The sequence below is a fragment of the Poecilia mexicana genome, unplaced genomic scaffold, assembly GCF_051168715.1.
Source record: "Poecilia mexicana isolate PSO_F unplaced genomic scaffold, ASM5116871v1 scaffold_18, whole genome shotgun sequence".
In the NCBI taxonomy this organism is placed as follows: Eukaryota; Metazoa; Chordata; class Actinopteri; order Cyprinodontiformes; family Poeciliidae; genus Poecilia; species Poecilia mexicana.
In genome coordinates this window covers 6,191,521-6,212,831 of record NW_028263387.1, presented here as the reverse complement: position 1 = coordinate 6,212,831, position 21,311 = coordinate 6,191,521, and the positions used below count along the sequence as shown (strand labels likewise).

At 41.3% G+C, this 21,311-nt stretch overlaps 1 protein-coding gene across 1 annotated transcript; it reads left to right on the top strand.

Moving 5' to 3' along the window:
- The first annotated feature begins 5,840 nt into the window (after positions 1-5,840).
- On the top strand, positions 5,841-19,705 carry znf219 (zinc finger protein 219). Its single transcript, XM_014985551.2, has 4 exons — positions 5,841-5,925; positions 6,135-8,463; positions 8,627-8,773; positions 12,251-19,705. Exons 2-4 carry the CDS (start codon positions 6,138-6,140, stop codon positions 13,435-13,437), a joined length of 3,660 nt encoding a protein of 1,219 aa, XP_014841037.2. The 5' UTR covers positions 5,841-5,925; positions 6,135-6,137; the 3' UTR covers positions 13,438-19,705.
- Positions 19,706-21,311: the final 1,606 nt, after the last annotated feature.

Below are 21,311 nucleotides of genomic sequence, written 5' to 3'. Positions count from 1 at the left end.
TCGGTAGGTAGATAGGTCAGTCAAACTTTATTAATAGATTACAAACCAGCGTTCTGACAACTATCCCAGCATGCACCACACGCTTCTTCTACGGGCGAAAATGAAGTCGGCGGCTGCTTACCGTAGTTGCTAGACCTGTTGTGGCTCAATATTGGTCCATATATAGGGCGCACTGTCGGCTTTTGAGGAAATTGAAGGTTTTTAAGTGCGCCTTATAGTGCGGAAAATATGGTACTTCTACTCCGTCTACAGTTTCATGGTAAATTGATTCGCATTTGACAACTCCTCAGGACATGATTTTATTAGGATTAAGGGTGCCATTTGAAGAAGGTACTTAAAAATGTTAAATGCACTTCAAATATTAGCTATGTTAAAATCTTGTTTCTGTTTGAAAGGTTATGTGAAACTTTTCCACATAACCATTGCAAGGTTATGTTATGGTAATAAAACTTTGGAACTTTGACTGCAACTTTTTTTAAAAACATGTCACAAAATCAGTCATTTTTGGCTGCAACAATCATAAAAAACAAAAAAAAAAACAAAACAAAAACATTAGAACGTCCTGGAAGGACCGTTTTGCCTATTTCATGTTGTCAGGCAGTTTCTATTTCAGTTTTTTTTTAGAGCGTACAGGTGAAATGGAACCTGCCTTTCCAAAAAGAAAGAAAGAAAAACGGTTATTTGCAGTTAATTTGAGACTCAGCAAAGGAAATGACTAACATATGGCCAGATTTACCCTCTCTTTCTTCAGTTAAATTACAATCATTTGAAATCTGCTCTGTATGGACTCAAGTTATCTTTGCTCAATACTAAAATTATGTTTCTGATCTGAAGCATTTGACTGGGAGAAAAAAACCCAAAGCTCAAAGGAAATCTGTTTGAATTCCCGTACCGTTTGACACCACCGGGTGTAATCTCCGTGCTCAGGCCTGTTTCTGCCTTTTACCAATCACTACTTTACATTAAAACAACGGGAGGTCACAGAGACAATCACATAAACCGTTATTTGGCCATAAACGATGGATAACATTATCCAAGCCCTCTCAAAATGACACACATTAAAGGAAAGCTGAGCTGATTTTGCACTACTGCCCACACGCATTGTCAAAAAAAAGAAAAAAAAAATAGAAAAGTGAAATGCTCTCACACCCTGATATTTACATTCACAATGCGGAGCTTGCTGACATGTACAAACCCGCGCTCGCCGCCTTCTCTGTAATACTGTTGGTATTTAGACAGTGTCATCAAAACCTCCCCGAAATAAACTTGTCAGAACATATTGCCCTCTCGCTCCTTTTGGCAACTATTTACCAGGGAGGTGATGTATGACTCAGCAACCTCCTTTTCTCCGCGCGCAACTTTCAAGTCAAGAGGGGTTATCACTATTTAAACCATGCAAATACGCTCCGATTTTTTAGACCAAGGGCGGTGGTGATGGTCATGGTGGTGGCGGTGGGTTGGGGACGGGGGGGGGTCATCAGTTACCTCATTGCCCACAAAGTTACGCCGCAATTACTGTAATGACAACATCACTGCGCTGCTTAAACCGGCAGCACCGGCGCTTTTAAGCTGTCATTACCTTGTGTCATTACACTCCCACATGAATGCTGGGAATTTGTCAGTGAAGAGAAAGATCTACAAGAGTGTGAAATCCCCTTCTCTCCCCCAGTCATCGTACCGGGTACGGTACCTTGCAAAAGTATCCACATCCTTTACAAAAGCGTTGTTATTCAGCTGTGGGCCACAGGAACTGTTTCTTTTTTTTTTCCCCCCTCATCAGAAATGTGATAAATTAGCTTTATTTTTATCTTTATCTGCTCAATAACAAGCAAAATGTGCAAGGTTTTATTGAAGCAAACAAAATGTTAGGCATAGGGACCTGTTTGCTTCTGTAGACGAAGTCTGTTTCTGACTAAAGGTTGCTGGATGTTTATGGAACAACCACAAACTTCACAGTGACTAGAATGAATGAATTGTATTGACCATATAGTCCATCCAAAGCAACCGCCTGCCTTGAACGCCAGATGTGCTTATTCTGGAATTCCGGTGGGAGGCCGCGCAAAATCTTTCAGAGGGTCGCAAATGTCTCCTGGGCCTCACGTTGGACATCCCTGATATTTTTCACATTCTGTTGCTCTACTAATACAACCCTTAGTGTATTTCTTTGGAGTTATGGGGTTGACTGAAAACTAGCTCGTAATTGTCAAATAAAAAGTTTGTGTGCACATTTGTGTTTGCCTCGCCTCATTCCGATACCCCAAAATTAAACTCAGTTTAAACTATTTGCAATTAGCAACACACCATCATGGAAAAGAGTCAAGAAGAGATCCATTACAGGCCACAAGCTGTGTACTGGGTTGATGTAACCAAAACAGAAATTTTGACCAACACTTTAAGTCTTATGTGGAGGAAATCTAATCCTGTGTCCCTCTCCTAAACACACCAATCCTTCTTGACACATGGTGGTGACAGCATCATGATGTGGGGATCATTTTACCCAGCATGCCTCTAAAGATTTGAAGCTGAAATTACACCAGTAACCCAGCAAAGAGTTGAGATAGCCATGCTGAATATAATTTGCTGGAAGGTGAAGCCCAGGTTACTTATCTTTGCAGCCTCTCACTGCATTTCTCTAAAATTATCCTGCATTTATCTCCATTTCCCTGCATGACGCTGCCACCACCATGTTTCACTGTAGATATGGTGTGTATGCGTGCGTGCATGTGTGTGTGCGTGCGTGCGTGCGTGTGTGCGTGTGTGGATAGATTAATTTTCCACATGTAGCATTTTGCATGAGGCCAGAATGTTTCATTTTGGTCATTTGATTTTATTTATGGGTATCAGAATCAGTACTCCGAAATATATATGTGCGCCACACCTTTCAGATTTTTTATTTATTTTTTGCATTTTTTGCACTTCAAAATTATGTGTCACTTTAATGTGAATAAATAAAATGAAACAAAAAAAAGATTGTTGCCACCCGACCAGGCCTGCCGCAATAATCAATAAATCAATAAATCAATAAATCAACTGATCTCATGATAAATTAAAAAGTCTCTTTTTTGAAGAAGACTTCACAATTAATTTTATTTATTGTTTCTGTTGTTTTTGTTCGTTTATTTTGGACATGTAAAACAACTTCCAGGGTTAAATGTTCATCTGAATTTAAAGTTTATAAATCTTTGTTCTAGCATTATTATGTCCTTGTCGTTATTTTAATTGAAAATGGTCTCAAAACGACAATATCATCATTTATCACGATAACTTCTGGGACAATTCATTGTCCAGGAAAATTTTACTATCATGACAGACCTACATCCTACTGTTAAAATCAACATAGATCCCATTAAACACACTTTTTAAGTCTGATTTCTCCTGTAATTGTCTGTCTACCTTGGCGGTTAGCTGGATGTTTTTTTATTTTTTTATTTTTTTTTTTTGGGGGGGGGATTACAGCCTCCACTTGGAGAGCGTCTCCTATATGAACCAATAACATGAATAAATGCGCCTCTTGACCACGTCTGGAGGCGCTTTACTCCCCCCCCACCCCACCCGTTCCTCTGCACATTCCTTGGTTCATTTGCACCTTTTGTTGTTTCTGTCTCTGCTCCACCCGATTCCAATCTGATTTCTGCCCCTCCGCCGGCCCCGGCCCTCCCCTCTCCTTTCCTTTCCTCCTCTCTCCTCCCCCTCTTCCCTGCATCCTTTGCTGCACCTTATCGCCCGCTCTCCATCTATCCAAATTTTCTTCATTGGCATGACAGGGACCGGTGGTTGGCGACAGCCGCCGTCACGGCGGAACAATGCGCCGCGATGCTGATATTCATATGATAATAGCATCAGAGCTAAAACTGCAGAGACAGCCACACATACAGGCTTTCTTTCCTTTTTTTTTTTTTTGCTTTCTGTCCTTCTGCTCATTTTTATCTGTATAATTGCTGTTTATTTTTCAAGAGCATAACATCTCTTTATGTTATTGTGGAACTCTCTACTAACCTCTGTTCCAACATGCCTGTCTTTTTTAACCCCCCCCCCACACACACCCCACCCTGCAACACCATGTTGACAATCAAATTAAGTCATTTTCATTCCCATGGCCTCTGACAATGTTGTTCTGAAGCTGCCCTGTTTGTATATTTCTCTCCGTCTGCCTCTTCTCTTTCTCCGCGTCTGCCTCCTTTCTCATTTTTTTTCCTCCCTTGCTCTTCGCCATGTTGGCAGGGCCCAATCTACCAGCTGATATCAGCATTCCCTGGCACTCTGCCAACTGGCAACACTGCAGGAGAGAGAAAAAAAAGAGGGAGAGAAGGAGCGAATGAAAGAAAATTAGTGAATAATAGACGGCGGGAGGGTGCGAGAGGATGAGAGGGGGATGGGAGAAGAAGTATGAATCAGGGAGAGAAAGAAAAGACAGACGAGAGTGGGGAGAAAAGAAGATGGGGAGAGAAGGAACAATAATGGTGGATTAAGAAAGGGCTGTGTGTGAGTGTTCATGTGATTGATATGGGGTGATATCCCTGTGAGTCATAGCTGAGCTAAAATGTCAACTGGCTACATGAGAATCTCTTTGTCATCCAGCCTCAGCGACACACACACACACACACACACACACAAACACGTCCTACAAACACACATATGATCCCGCCGCCATGTGAACGCCAACATATCTGCCACACCTGCAAGCACAGATGTTCTATTGTTTTTGCACATTGATTTATGACCTTTTGTTTTGTTGCGGGCGCATTCGCCGCTGCTCAACTGCACCGAATGATGGGCATGAAAACAACAACAAAAAAACAACCTCCACAGCCTGAATGTGCATAAATCCAGTCAAACTGCTGTGTACTCCAAAAAAACATTTGGGGTGTGTATGTGAGTAAGTGAGTGAGCCTGCCAAAAAGAAGGAAAAAAAAAAAAAGGCTCAATATGCTGTATATCACACTTTACGTTTTAGCTGACGTGTTAACTGGGATGACAGTCGCAGTGCAGGCAACACAATAGTCAAAAAACGCTTACATTTGTAAATTACCTAAGCAAGTAGCCATGACTAAGCAAAGTACAACCACACCCGAGCAGAGGACTCAAGAAATATCGCCGTGTCACCGTGGAGGCATGCTCCCTGTGTATAGAATCCCGATTTAAGCAGAAAAAAAAGAAAAAGCTGCTACTGTATGTGTGTACAGGAAGGGTGTGTGGGGAAGTCAAAACATTGCGCGCCCATCCTGTTTGGGACACTCCATATCCTGCGGTGGTGCCCTTAACTTCTAAACACACACACATAAATGCACACCGGTGCGCAGTCACACTCCGGCTAATCGTCCCATATGTGCTGACAGTATGCGGGAGAATCCCGCGAACACATGTAGGAGGAAATGAACAGGTGCACACCTGTTACGCGTTGAGGCGCTCGTTCTCATCATGCCCACGCAGGCTGAGGAGTAAATGAAGATCAAGTGACGGGTTTCTTTTTATGTGCATACGTTAAAACGTGGTTTTAAAACCAGCGAGCACGCGTGTTGTTTGTTTTGTCGTTGGAAAATGATGATGGAACGTGTTCAAAGTGTCTTCGATGCAAATTGCTTTTAATCCTGTTCAACAAGAAAGGGACAAAAAAAATCCTACGGTTTGATGCTCAGTATTGCAAATCATTTCCTCTTACACTTGTACAAATTTACCATTAGGCTTTTAGTTAGATTATTACTAAAATACAAGTCTGCATGAAATTTTGGAGCTGAACAGAAACTCATGTTCAAAAATGTTTTTTTTAAGCTTGATATTGAGATATTTGTGTTGGATCTTCCTGTTCACTGATTAAGTTTATTTGTTTATGTTGTCCCCAGGAAATTATAGAAGGAGGCTGCCTCAGAAGTGTTTCCCCCCTAGGCCGAGACACTAAAGAATGGCATAACACCAAACACACTGCTAGTAAGTTTCTGCCCCTCCCTTCGAGACAGGATGTATGTATGTACAGTTGTCCTCAAATGGACACTTTTAGAATGTGTTTTTTTGAAAGCAGAAAATTGATCGTAGTCCAGGAGGGGTTAACTATTTTAGTGATTTAAAAACAGTAAGTTCAATGATATTTCATTCAATCATTGCCTGACTTCTGCTTGTCTTTATCTTTTCAATGATAGAGGATGGATTCTCCACCAGAGTGTGTGTTGTCTCTTGCTTGTGAGCAGCCACAGTCTCCCCAAACGCTGCCATCTCTTGACCACAGCCCTCAAGCCTCCTCTCCTCTACCCGACAGCCCCGTTGTCCTGCCGATCCCCAGCCCTGAACCTTCCCCGCAGAGCCCTGACACCACGCCATATTTTCCCCTCTCTCCCTTCCCTCTACAAGAGGTCAACAATAATGACTGCCTTGATCTTGAGGGAGAAGATTGCGAAGAAGAGCTAGATGGAATTCCTCCATCTCCGACCCCAGCAGTAGCTTTGTTTCCAGGAGGAAGCGCTCAAGATGCGGGATGCAACCCCGGTTTGGATTCCTCCCCACCAGACACACCGTCAGCTCCTTTTCTTGGTTACGGTGCCCTTGAGTTGGCCCTTTCTTCAGGACAGGGTGGAAACTGCAGCGATGAGCTAGATCTTCAACTGTTCCAAAAGGAAACCGTTACCAGGGCAACACCTGGAGCTGGAGGGGCCTCGCCTGGGCCTGCACTCAAGTTTCCCTGTCATGTGTGTGGGAAGAGATTTAGATTCCAAAGCATCTTGTCTCTTCATGCTCGAGCACATAGTTTGGACCGAGACCGAAGAGCTGCATCGCTGTACCGCACTAGACCCCCCTCATCTTCCCTTAAGCAACATCTCAAAATCCATCAGAATCACAAAGATTTGCTCTCCAATCACAGAAGTCGTGCAAATCAGCGTTTACTGCCAAAAACTCTAATCCAGCACCTCACGGAGGAGGAGGATGTCAATGGAGAGGACAAAGGTCTAGATGATGATCTGAAGCCAGACCAGAACCCAAACTTTTTATTGGATGACAGCACACCCTTGACCCCACCCCTCACAGAAGACCCTGTATCTGTAACCTCCCCTTATTCCTCTACTGGCGAGGGCTCGTCTGTTGCCACAGCGCCTACGTTTCGCTGCCATGCCTGTAAGGGAAAATTCCGCACAGCTTCAGAACTGGCACGTCACGTCCGCATCCTCCACAACCCGTACAAATGCACCCTTTGTCCTTTCTCTGCCAGCCAAGAAGAGAGTCTGGCATCTCACTTACAGGAGTGCCACCCCTCCCCGGAGGTGTCGGCCTTGACAACAGCCTTCAACTGCAGGACCATCATTGACACACCAGTGCCCACCCCAACCCATACTCCCGCCCCGACCCCAGGTAACGCTCAGATCTCATCGGCTGCTGGAGTCTCTGCATCCTCTTCAGTGCCAGCATTTCGCTGCGATACTTGTGGCCAGAGATTTACGCAGTCCTGGTTTCTGAAGGGACACATGCGAAAACACAAGGACTCCTTAGATCATAAGTGCCAGGTGTGTGGACGTGGCTTTAAGGAGCCTTGGTTCCTCAAGAACCACATGAAAGTTCATCTTAACAAACTTGGCCTCAAAGCTGGATTAGGAACCCATGGTATTCTCGGGAATGCTGAGCAGCAGTCAAAGGGTTCTGCTAGTACGCACACACTCAACTCCCTGTACTCAAGCCTGCTCATGGCCCACCGAGGAAGTGGAGCCAGAGGTGGACAGGGAAGGTCTGACAGAGAAACTGGGGGTAGGATCGACATGAGTTTAAGCAAGTCTGCTATCCTGGGATACCTTGGCTTGCCCAGTGATGGCAGCGGGGCCAGTTGCATGGAAAGACTTCAAGCAGCAGCTCAGGTGGCAGAGATGGGAAACAGTGGTGGAGGCATTAGTGGAGGTGGCGACCCCACCAGAGGAGGGGGAACATCCAGAGGAGGTGGCACAAGTGAAACCACATCAGCTATATCAGAAGGAGGGGATCAGGCAACTTGGTGGCAGCTGGTTGCTCGCAGCCTGGCTGTTGCACAGCAGCAGCAGCAGCAGCAGCAGCAGAGACCACAGCAGCGAGGGCAGCAGCAAGGTCAGCGAGCCCCAGGTCGAAGTTCAGTGATCACAGAAGCAGACCAAATCAGGGTCTACCGATCAGGCCTAGATCCCAGAGGAGAGTCGGGAGGAGCTGGAGGGCCTTGGGAATGCCCCGACTGCGGAAAGTTGTTCCGCAGCCTGCAGCAGGTGGTTGTGCATGCTCGCGTCCATGCTCAGAGGCCGCAGAATCGTGGCACCAGTGAAGAAGAGGGGGCTGGTACTCGAAGAGGAGTGGGGTTGGGAAGAGGAGGCGGCAGCGGTGACGTAAGACCAGAATCCCAACTTCACGGTGGTGGATCCCAGCAAATGGGAGACGGAAGACAGGAATCAAAACTGAACAGTAGTGTATCTCAGCAAGCAGGAGCAGTCACAGGGTTTCACTCTGTTATTTCAAACTTCAAAGGTATCACATCTGTTTTCTTGTCTTCTTTTTGTTCTCTGCTGTTTGCTTGTTCACACCTTATGTGTAATTTTCTCTTCTATAGTTCTACTGTAGTAAATAATACCTATTTCTTCAGTGAAAACTGTTATGCTAACATTTTACTTTCCTTTTTTTCCACTCGCAGGAGAAAACGGCTTCACAGCAGTCTCCTCCATGCCCTCAGTTCCCACCAGGGAGCGAGTGCGTGGCAGAGGGATAAAAGACTGCCCCTACTGTGGCAAAGCCTTCCGCTCTTCCCACCATCTCAAAGTGCACCTGAGAGTTCACACAGGTGAGACGCAGCTGTGGGCTTAATAAGCCACTTTTCTCTGTTTTTTTTTTACCTCTAGAAATCCCTGGAAAGGCTTCTTGAGTGTTGTCTCGTTTTCAGAACTACCTCTTTATTTTTCCACACATTGACTCCAGAGAGCTGACCAGTGCTAATCATAGATCTCTACTGCAGGCAAGTGAGCGGCTCCTCTGGAGCTCTACTCCTGCGCAGGAGGAGAGCTCGGGCACATATTAACAGTAGCTTCTGAAGAGAAAATTAAGGCATGCTGGGGATTTAAAAGCGAGACGGAGCTCACTTCTCTCACTCACGTGCACCCTCATCTCCACTGCAAGGTCAGACAAATATAGACTTTATGACCGGTGTTGAAACAATGATAGGTATTTTCTCAAACCTACATAAAAAAGAAAGAACCACAGACAACGTATATGAGTTTTCAACCAAACTTCTGCAGAAGGAGAAGACACAGTGAACTGCTTCTCCAAGCCGCTCACAATGTGTTCTGAAAACCTTCAGTTTGTTTGTCTCTTTTATTAGCAAGAAGGGTGTCAAAAGGAATGGAAGGGGTGAAACCCCACATCCTATCTTCACAGTAGGATGTGAATTCAGAAACAAAGAAGGGGGACACAGAAATTTAATTAACACACAGATAGGTTTACAGCTCAGGAGTATCCCAGGAAGATCTAAGTCACCATCTGTAAAAACATGCTTGAGATTAAGGAAGATTTAATTGTCTCCACAGTTTCAACAAATTTGAACACTAAACTTCTAAATAGAAAAACAACTAATAACATAAAACTACAAATGTAAGAATGATAAACATAATTCTAACAAACAATGCTGGTTTACATGAGGAACTTAAAACAATTCAGTCTAATAAAGGACAAAAATTAACCTGTTTGTAGCAGAGCATGAATGGATTGGAGTCACATGTATATCATCAACATACAGTGAATTACAAGGTTATCAAAAGATTCTTTTAACCCCGTATCTGTCAAGAGGACTCTTGTGTCCTCATGGAGCCATTTGGATAACATGAAATCAGCAGTCTCCTCCATGCCTTCAGTTCCCACCAGGGAGTGAGTGCGTGGCAGAGGGAGTTTTTGGGGTGAGTTAAGGGATAAACTTTCACATTTTTATTGTTACAACTAATTACTACAAGGCATATTGTTGGAATTGAATGTAATAGACCAACACAAATTAGCATAATGCCAAGACGCAACAAATTTTGCATCAAAGATTGAAATGTTTGCCCAAACTCAGTCAGATTGGAAGGGTTGAATTCGTGAACATAAACTTTAATCAAGCCAAGAAGATTAAAGGAGTGGGACTGGGAGCAATTTCTCAGTCACGGTTGGGTGTGAACTTTAACTTGGCCATTCTAAGATTTTGATAGGTTTGAGCTAACCCAGTAAGTTGCTGCTCTGGCTTTATGATTAGATTTGATTTGCTGCTGGAAGGTTAACTTCCTCCCCAATCACAAGTCTTTTGGAGACTCTCAGAGCTGCATTTAGCTTCATCTGAGTTTCAATCAACTTCCAATACTGTTGTTGAAAATAATCTACACATCATGATGTTGCCACCATTATGTTTCACTGAGGGGATGGTGTGTTGAAATCGCTGTGCAGTGTTAGTTTTCCTCTAGAGACAGCGGTTTTCTATGTAGGTCAACAAGTTCAACTTTGTTCACTGGATTTTGTTGAAGTGTAGAGTGAAGGGACCTGAGCAAAATTGCACTATGTATATTTCAGATTTTTATTAATAAAAGAAAAAAAAATTGATTTTTATCAAATCAGTAAGAATTGTGACTAAGAATGTGATTTTTCCTTAACGTTACAATTTTGTGTTCTTTCATAAAAATCATCTCATAAAATATGTTGAAACTTGAGGTTGCTACATAGCAAAATGTGAAAGAATTAAAGGCTTAAGAAAACCTTTGCAATGCAATATAGCGTTCAGTCCCAGTTTGGAGTTAACAGTAAAATAACAAGAATGCAATTTAATAAAAGTATATCTTTTTAATATTTCTTGCTGCTAGTGGTCTTTATTGAGCATAATTAGAAAAAAAGCAGAGAAAAAAAGAAATACAGCAACAGTGTTATTGTTAGCAATCCAACCCCTGGTGGATGCGTTAAAGACTCCATGTCTGGTGTTCTCAAATCTAACACTGCACCACATGCTGACCTTAATACACTTGTTGGTAAGAAAATGATGACATCAAAAGGAAGAACCTGGTCTCTCTTGCAGCGCCTCCCTAGTATTGTTAGATTGTCCGTGGCCATTTATTATTTTCCTGTGCTTCATACATCTCATTAAAATTAAACACCATCTTGTCCATTTGCGAGATCTCCATCAATCTCAATCAGTCCAAAATGCACTCTGTGAGTTCTTCAAAGTATTCTCACCGTTCTACAACAGAGTCCGATCGTGAGAGGACAATCTGTTAATTTTCAGCTTTTTTTATGTTGTGGATAAGATCTTTTGCACTTTTCATATGCAATAGGTTTCCTGCTGTTGACAAGCAACATGAGCCTCTGATACAACCAGCTGTGGTATTTTTACTGTAATGGAACACTGCCATCTACCTTCAAACTCTGCAACTACAGCTCCCACTGCACACTAATAAAATGTAACCCAGTGGCACTTATTTACCCTTAGCTGCACTAACATTGCACTCTAAGGGTATCCACCTAGTGAGGTCTTGTTCCTGCGTTAGCTTCACTGCTCCATATGCCTTGAACTTTTCACATTTTGTCACATTACAACCACAAACTTATTTATTTATGTATTTTATTCATATTTTATGTGATTCACCAACAACAAGGAGTTAGACCCAGTTACTAGACTAGACTTTGGAGGTGCTGCAGAGATCCACCAGGAATGAAAAATTACAAAAATATTTTTAAAAACTTGCTTTTATTTAAATAATCTGCTCTGGAATTCAAAGTTCATTTAAATACAAGATGATAAACATGTTTGTAAAACAAGATGGTAGGCACTGTGTGAGCCGACATCACACTTAACTTGTATTATTTGTGATTTTGCATTATTTTTGTCCACTTCTATGTTTGGCTTTTTCAGTTAGTGAAAGACATGCTGTCCACATGCAAACATGCGGTAAATTTCCATAAGTAATTAAGAACAAATGTCCGTTCACACAAACGAATGCTGCATACAGAGAGCGATAAAGTGTCTATGTCACAGTTTCAAAGAAGACGCAGCTTTTTGGCCACATGGAAACATAAAACCGCAGCTTTGAAATGTATCTAGTCTGGGACCCGATTTCAAAAATGATTGTTTCTGGTTTCCCAAAATGCCGGATACGTGTGAATGCACAGCCTAAATGACAAAATCCCTTTGTGGATACAGCCAAGATAAACCTAATCTTGTCTACATGTGAACAGGGCCTGAGACTTGTGGTCAATGTTACATATGTCCAGATGTAATCAGTCTGATTTGACGTACACTTTTTTTCTGCAGGTGAGAGACCCTACAAATGCCCCCACTGTGACTATGCAGGCACTCAGTCTGGGTCACTGAAGTACCACCTCCAGCGGCACCACAGGGAGCAACGCAATGCCTTATCAGCTTCCTCCAATTCCTCCTCTGGGCCCACCTCCAGCATTCACACATCTGGAGCCCCTGGACTGGTCAAGCAGCGCCGATCTCAGCTCAACCACGGCCCGATCAACCGAGGCACTGCTGATACAACCGTTTCACGGTCCAGCCAGCAGTCTTGGCTCCTGGGCCTACCAGACCAACGGGAACATCGGAAGGCTCTGGCAGCTCTAAGGGATGTCGACTTGGAGACCCAGTATAGGTATCTGTCTGGAGTTATGGGGGCCCTGTACCAAGGAGGGATGGAGGGAAACTGGATCAGGGGATCCCCCCCACCAAAGACTACTAAAGTATCCCGACGTAAGCCTCTCACTACTAGTCGAATGGTTCAGCCACAAAGTGACAAGGACGAACCTGTGCCATCAACTCAGGAGGGAGGGTTTGAACCTTTGGATCTTTCCCGTCGCACCTCGCCCAGCCACGGAGGTATGGAAGACAATGAAAGCATTGGTGCCGGGGATGGAGGAGTTGTGTTTGGTGTTGATGGTGGGAGGGATAGCTCAGCAGGGGTCAAACTGAGCCAGTGTTTGTTCTGCCCTTTTCATACATCATCAGCTGAGCTGATGGCCATGCATATCCAAGTAAACCACACAAGTAAGTCCAGGCGCAAGAGGGTCTCCTCTGCTCTCCTGGATGATGAACGCGCCCAAAGGGCCACCAAGCCACGGATGGATAACTCCGACATCGATCCTCTGACGTTATGGAGGCATGTGAGTGAGAGAGACTCTCCAGTCCCTGTGGGGCACTGGTCTTCAACTCAGCACCAGATCACTAATGGTCACCCTGAGGATACAGCAGATCATCTGGACAATGTGTCTTATCGTCAAGACTCTGTGGCTTCAGTGCCCAAGAATGTAAGAGACAGCCCAGCTGTCAAGGAAAAGACGGAGGAGGAGAAAGAAGAACTCGATGAGGAATTTGAAGAGAACATGGAGAGCAGCAGTGTGGAGGATTTGCAAGATCGGGATCTGAGGATGTCCCTCGACCTTTCACCAGCTCTGAGCCCCAACCACATGGCAGCGGAGGATGACAAGGTCCTAACTGGTTAAAAGAAAGAGACAGAGGGAGTTTCAGCTGTACATGTGACAGACAAGAAATAATGCAAAAAGGCATCCCTTCATAGTTTAATTTATGAGAACACGTGAAGAGTCTTGAAGATTAATGTTGCCGCGAAACGGAGGGAAAAAGTGCTACTTTAATATTCCCTCTGGTATGACTTGTCTACTATCTTTGTGACTGCTTAATCCTCTACAACATACACTAATATTCCTGTAATCTCAAAGGAGCATGGACACAACTTTTCAGGATTTTTGTAGGCCACCTTTTGTATTTGTCCCTCTCCCCCCACCCCAAGAAAAAGCCCAAGGTTGATGTTTTTTGAGATGATATTCTATTCAACAAACATCTGCTAAGGGTCTAGGATCATTCCAGAATCTCAAACTTTGACGCATTGCTGTATAAGCAGTGTATTCCTGACTACTACACTGAGTGAGCTGAACAGGTAACTCTACAGAATGACCACTGAACAGTTTGAGACTGTCAGCTTCATCTTCCTCCTCAACCCACAGAAAGTTTTAAGCTATCTGACATTAATTTAAGGCATGAGGTGACCGTTTCCTCGACTGTGTATCACTGCCTTGTTTTTCAGCTAAGTGTTTATCGATTACTGTCCTAAAAAAACTTATCTGAAAGAAAAGTTTGTATTTTTTTTGTTGTTGTTGTAATCAGTTAGTGCCTGTTCATGTATGTTGTCAAAAGAGTCTCTGGCGTTGTCCGAGTCTCACATAGGTCGCTAATTTTATCGGAATATACAGTTTCAAATGATTTAAATACAATATATTTGTTTAAAGTGGTTCTAGGGTGTTGTGAATAGTTGTAAAAGAAATGCTACATCATAGCGTTAATGTTCTTGACACAGACTGTAGCCGGTTTGTGGTTCTTTTCAAAAGGAATTTAAAAAAAAAGTAGGCAATGACAAGATGTTTAAAGACTACGAGATAGAAAAGGGGCACAGTTTAGAATTCAGTGTTTTCAGCGCTAGCTGGGTTGTGGTCCGTCGTGCTGAACAAATGATAAATCAAGGACTTGAGGGCTGTAGGGGGGAAACTGAGCCCTCTTCCACAATCAGCTGGCACGTTGTATTAAAAAGAACCGTGTCAAAAATAGATAAGAGGGTTGAAAATGAGAAATAAATACAAAGTTGCTACCAGACAAGACAAAATCCGAGAAATAAGCTGTACTTTTGGGATATGATGACTTTTGGACAACTAGAGTCCTTCTCTTCTTTCTTTTCTGTAAAAAAAAAAAAAAAAAATCCCCGAAAAGACAACGGTAGGAATAATTATTAAAACACTAACACATGCTTAGACATCCCAGTAGTATATGTGTAGCTTTTGTAAAGACAAAAAAAGAAAAACCCACAGACTTTTGTTTATTTTCATTTCAAGATGCTTACAGAAAAAGGTTATCAATATAGGTAATATTGATTATAATGTTTGTGAGCTAAGACTAGTTGGAATGTCTATACAGAGCACTGTGCAAGGTTTGAGTTCCCAAAGTAGTTGTTTTTTTGTTGACTATCAATAGACCAAACTTTTTGTTTTTTCCAATGGCAGTTTTTGTTGTCATTTTAAATGTGTAAGTGTGTGGCTTGAGTAGATTTACCCCATCAATTAACAAACTGTTGCAAAGCGTAATTAGAGCTCAAGATATAAATAAGACTATCTAGTAAAAAAATAAAGTACCCCAGAGATTTGAAGCTATGGCTAATAAAAGTAGACGGCACTGGCTGATGCCGACTTTTGTTATTTGATGGGGTATAAGGCTTGTGGAGTGATATCAGAACAAATGTTTATGTTGTTGGCAGTGTCAGTCTGCATTAGCATTAATACACATGTAAGTCAAAATTTGTGTAGCACTACCAGATATTTCTAGAGAATTTTCTAAACACATTATACATTTAGAGGGCATCGTCAGGCATATCTGTTTCCACACATACCTCTGATAATCTCCTGTCTTCTGCCGATGTGCTTCGTGATGCTAACACTAATACTAGCTTTCGTCCTCTTGATGAAAACTTAGCTGTAACTTTTTTAACATTTAAAACAACTGGTCCTGGTTACCTGGCACCTCTTACTTTTTTTTTTTTTTAAAAGAAGATGAATAAATTATTTAAGCTACGCTTTTAAACTAAGACTTTACAAATGCAAGAAGTTAATATGCTGATGCTCGTTGCTTTCTCTTTGTGGAATCTTTGATTGCGACTGTTTTAATCTTTGACCCTTTAACAATTCGGATAAACTATTACAGTTTTACATCCAAACAAAAAAAGGAAGTAAATAAACTTAATTTTAGCTACATCTTTTAACGTTGATGCAACATTACAAGTAAAAGAAGTTAGGATGCTAACACTAGCTTGCTTCCTCTCCATGGAATCTTTGATGTGACAATTTTAATTTCACACTTTTAACTTTTCAGACAAAACAGTTGTTACAGTTTAAAAATAAAAACCAAAGAATCCGAGTAAATGATAAACTTTATTTTAGCCGTACTTTTTAATACATGCAACATTAAATCTAGGTATGTAATGGGGTCAGTTTGTTCCTTCGCTAATTCATACCTCCATTCTGTACTCCCGTGTCAGTGATGTATCTAGGTAGTTTAACTTTTTGATAAAGTATGAACATAAATAGTACTCACAAAATATTTTTTGCTTTTTTTTTGTGAATTTTATATTACACCCCATTATCTATTGTGGTCCTGATTGCTGTGTGGGTTAACTTAAGCTTAAATTAACATCACATAACCTCAGTGTTTATTTATAGTAAACACTGAGAACAATACAGAACATTACTAAAACAACCAGTGGTTATATCTGGTACAAAATGTACCCAATGTGGATACAAAAAGACACACTGTTGGTACAAAACGCTGACAAATCTTATCAGAAACACTGGATTATGAAACAAGAAAATGTGAAAAGCACAAGATTGCAAGCGTGGGAATTGCCCAGCAAAATCTACTTGAGGGCCCTGTACTGCCCAAGCTTAGTTTGACAACACACATTAATTTGCCTAAAGTAATGTAACTTAACTATACATATCAACTGACTGTACACCTCAATGAAACATGACTTTAAAGTCCTCATTTGTACTATACCAGATTTTACAGATTCAGTTTTTGCAAAAATGCATAGCATCTGTAGAAACCCCACTGTTTGGTTAAGTCTCTTACAACAATATTGTTGGTCAGTGTTGTGTTTCAGTGGCTCATGATGACACACTGCCATGAGAAAATAATGCTACAGTTTTAGTTTTACTACACATTTGACGCTGTAGAGGATAGATTTTGATCACCAGATATTCCAGACTGCCACAGATTTTGATAGACTTCCACTGCTCACGTGTTGCAGCCCCAACATGCGATGTATACACGGCAACAGAAGCAGCTGTAATTCTGATGTCACAGCAATCACCGAATCATATCTACACATAAACTCACTCTATGCAAATGTGGAACTGTTGGATTATGGATGCTTAACACTAATATTATCTGTGTTTCTGTTATAAATGTGCGCAAATTTTTGTAGAAAAAGGAAAAAAAAACAATTTTGCGAAAGCTGTAAATGGCTTCTTATTCAGTTGTTGGAGCAATAAGCTCTCAGGAGCAGAGATGTACGACACGTTTTGGGGAAGTTGTAGTGTAAGATTGTACAGAAGAGCTTTTGATGAGTTGTGATAGTTCTGGTGGAGCCAGTTGCACATTGTCCAAAAAAAACCTTGAAGAACAAACCATCTTCCTCCTGCTACTTCCTATTCGTCTTCTTTGTCATTTCTGCCAGGAGTAACATCCAGCTGTTGATCACGCAACTTGCGTGATGCAAACAAAAATGTTTCCATTGCAGTTGCTTGAAATACATCTATTTTGATACTGCTGAAAAACCACCTCATTTCAGCACTAAAACATTTTTATCAAAGTACATGAATTTTTTTTTAAGTGCTGTGCTTTCCTTGAAGCAAATGTATTTTTGCCATTTTAATTTGCACAATTTTATGGTAAATGCGGCTGCTGACCTACATTCTGATTAATTTATCTAAGTATCAGAGGACTTTGAGAGACCTTTGAGATATCTTTAATGTATGCATAAGTATGAAAAAAATTCTCATGTCACAGCAGAAATAACTTAGCCACTCCCTGAAACAGCAGAACACTGTGAATTCCACACCACTGATCCCAAAACACGTGCATTATTGATGACTGGAGTGACTCAGAAATAAATATGCCACAAAACTTCATATTCCACACAATCTCTATCTTTTCCCATATTTTTAGACTTAAACAAGTGCTTCTCAATACACCAGCATATATGCCAATATGGAAAGCTGTTCTGAAAACATTTAGTGATGGAAACACTTCCGACGTTGCCCCTCTACATGTTAGCTGTGTTCAGAATGTTCTCCAGCGATATCTGGTGGCTCCGTACAGACTGTGTGTACTAAATGGTTTGGATTAGGTTAACATTGGTTCTGAAAATGTGCCACAAGAGTCCTTCTAGAGTTACTGCCACCACACTTTAATGTGCATTAATGTGTTTGGAGTCTGATTTTTTAGAGCACCTTATGAGTTTTGTAGTGAAAAAGTCCCTTAGTGGTGTCTCCTTTACAACTACTATCAATGCCACCGTGCCTTCTGTTTCAAGCACTTCCTGGTGTATTTTGTAAAACTCACCAAAAGCACTTAGCCTATATCACACTTTTGCTCCTCTCTTCCTGTTTTTTCTCTCTGTTCATATTCCCTCCTTTTATCACCCCTCCTTCCCTTCATCACACTGGCTTATTTCTTTATTCTTTCGTTCCCATGTCTTTGCTTCCCGACCGGCCGTTCTCTCCGGTGGAGAGCTGTTTTTGTGCCAGCGTCTCCTGCTCATCAGGCCCGTTGGGCCTTAAACAAGGCCACTAGGCCTCACTTTTACCCCGACTCTAAAAAATTTAAAAAATAAAAAAAATTACGAACTTTCTAAGTAAGCCCTAGGTGATTTTTAAAAAATGGCTGTAGCTGTAGAGTGAGGCTACCTGTAGTCGTCATACTAATCCTTGGTAAACCAAAGCCCCAAAGTCTTTGATTCTTGAACGATGTTTTTTTTTTTAAACATCATGAGGTGCCAAAACATGTCCAATGCGACACTAAAAAGATACAAACGCTTGAGAAAGGAGGACAACTTACAGATTTTTGTCCCTTCCATTGTGTTTTCTTTCCATTCCCCTGCTTGCTCTTCCTCCACGTCCTTCTCTCGTCCATAAATCAGTCTCTAGCACCACTCGAAGGTGACGTGTACTATCTGGTATTGAGGCCTTTATTAGAGTTTTTTTTTTCTCCTTTCTGTTTGTGTGGTGTTTGTTCAATGCCGTCGAGATGGAAAAATGCTCTTATAATGATAAGTATTATTGTTTTTGGCATTATGGTTAAAAAAAAGAAATGTGATGTTGAATGTTGTACAGATAGCTCTAGAGATGTTGTGTTTTTGTTTGTTTTGGGTTCTTGTTTTTTTTTTTTTTGTTTTGTTTTTTTGTTCTTTTCAAGAGAGCACAAACTCCAGTGACGGCCCCTTCAGCTCCTCCCACTGGCAGATGGGAATAAAACCGCCGGCCAATCATTGTACTACAGACAATGGTCCTGTCACTATGACTTATTGATGGAGGCAAAGTGACGCTGCTGAAGTTTATTGATCTGAGAGAACCATAAAAAAATTTGGTAAACTTTATGCTTTAAAAAAACTGCAAAATAAAAAGATGTGTGTCGCATACTAGGAGCTAAATTATTAGAAAAACATATTTCTTGAGATAAAATTGTATTCAATTGTTAATCCTGGTTTATATGTGTTCAATTATGCATATCTTATGTGCATGATTCCGTTTTTTAAGAGCATTTCATGCAACAAAACAACAACAAAATATTACTACTCATTTCAAAAAGAAGTGAAAATTATTCAATTTAAATTTATTATCTTGCTCATGTGGACGAAATTCTCCTAAAGTAATCATATCTAACACTTCTAAAAGGTTCATCTCTCATCTCCTGGTCTTACGATAAGGTTTTTTTTTTGTTTGTTTTTTTTTTTTTATCAATTATTGCCTTTAAATGACAAATCTCTCATGAGGTGAGGGGGCCACGCTAAGTTTGGGCTCTTGTGTAGTTGACTGCCATTGCAGTGAGGGAAAAACTGACCTAACATAGTAGTGACTAATATAACTTTGTGGACAAATGGAAAAAAAAAAAAGAAACACATTAGAAATAAAAACATGGAAAAAAATAATAAAATCTATGTCTTTTTTTATGCATATCTACCCAGATTTTTAGATTTTTACTTTTAACACCTTTGACAGGTTTCAACATAAAGATCTGATTACCTTGTATGTTTAAATGCTGGGCGTATTGCTGAGAAAGTGTTACTTTGGACTTGGAAGAGAAGAGCGCCCTCATGTGGACATACGCTAGATTGCAACCTTATGTATTTGTTGCATGTAAAACAAGAAAATTGAAGGCTTCTGCTTGCTGCAGTTGTTTCTGTCTTTTATTGCAGGTATCAATGTGACTCGGTGTTACGACAAAGATAACTCGAGGGATTTTCTTTAAAGGGATAGTTCCACATTTGCAGGACTAGGGTTCAGTTAAGATGTTGTGAGTAGTAAATATCATTACTGTTGTACAGAACTTCATGGAAGATAAGTTTTGGGGCTAATCTCTAGTCTGTGGCATTTCTGGAACAAGATTGCTCAAGTCCCCCGTAGAGTTTTATCCAAACGACATGCTAAGCTGACATTGATTACCCCACATGAAACATGGACTGTGAAAAAGAAGTCTTAAAGGGGAACCATTATGTATTTTCTAGGCACATGTATTGGCAAATTTATTGCACAATCAAGTAGCTATGTTACATTTAGTTAAAATAAAAATGCTATAATTAAGACTTAAAAGAAATTTGACTTTGTAATTTAATACCCTGAAAATGGGCCTCTGTCACTTTAAAAACTCCTGCTGTTTTTGAAACTCCTTCAGAGAGTAGTGACAACAGTACTTCTCTATTAATCCTTGAACAATGTCTGTCAGTGTTGCAATGAGAAGTAGCTCATATAATGATGTGTAATTCCTCCGGGTGTTTAATAATTCCTGCTGCCACTAGTCTGAAGGAGCTGAGTGGGGACATCTTGGTGGAGGGCTGCTCTGTGAGGTGGAAGTTTGGTAACTTGGAAAATTCAGCTCTGAGGGGGAGCTGTGCCTCGAAGGTGGAGCTAGGTTCACCCAGGTGTTTTGCAAACTGAACGGTTGCCATGGAGATTAAAGGATTTCTCAAACATTCCAGGAGAAGAACTGAGCACCAGCTACAAAATGGATGCCATCAAGTTGGACTGCAACTTGGAGCTGCGTCCATGGACAAGTCCCACACCTTTCTACAGAAATAAGACAAATGAGAAGACAAATTTTGGAAGGGGACTCAAAGTAAGACTATTAAACCTCAAGAATGCAGCACCAAGGGTCAAGCACGGTGATGGAAGGATCATGCCGTGGGACAGTTTCATTGCCAGAGTTCCTGAAAGTGAAAGACCAGCACTGAATTCTACAATTTTCAGTCAAACCAACAGATAAATAAAGGAAACTTGGCTAGAATTAGGTGTTCCAATTAGACTAGGATACCAAACATTAGGGATGTGCCGATCAGGTTTTTTCCTCCCGATACCGATACCGATCACCCATGAGGGCCGATACACCGATACCGATCACCGATACCGATCACATAATTATTATTATCATAAACACTACTGGTTACATTATGTGGAAAAAGGAACCATGAATTCACCTTAATTTAGACAAAAACTTGTTTTTAATAACTTTTTCCAAGAAGAAAACTAAACAAAACAGGCATTGT

Bases quoted from the DNA above. Each gene is read 5' to 3' on its own strand.
- znf219 (XM_014985551.2), top strand. From the start codon at position 6,138: ATGGATTCTCCACCAGAGTGTGTGTTGTCTCTTGCTTGTGAGCAGCCA. The intron at 8,464-8,626 runs GTATCACATCTG...TTCCACTCGCAG, and splicing joins TGTTATTTCAAACTTCAAAG to GAGAAAACGGCTTCACAGCA. The intron at 8,774-12,250 runs GTGAGACGCAGC...TTTTTTCTGCAG, and splicing joins GCACCTGAGAGTTCACACAG to GTGAGAGACCCTACAAATGC.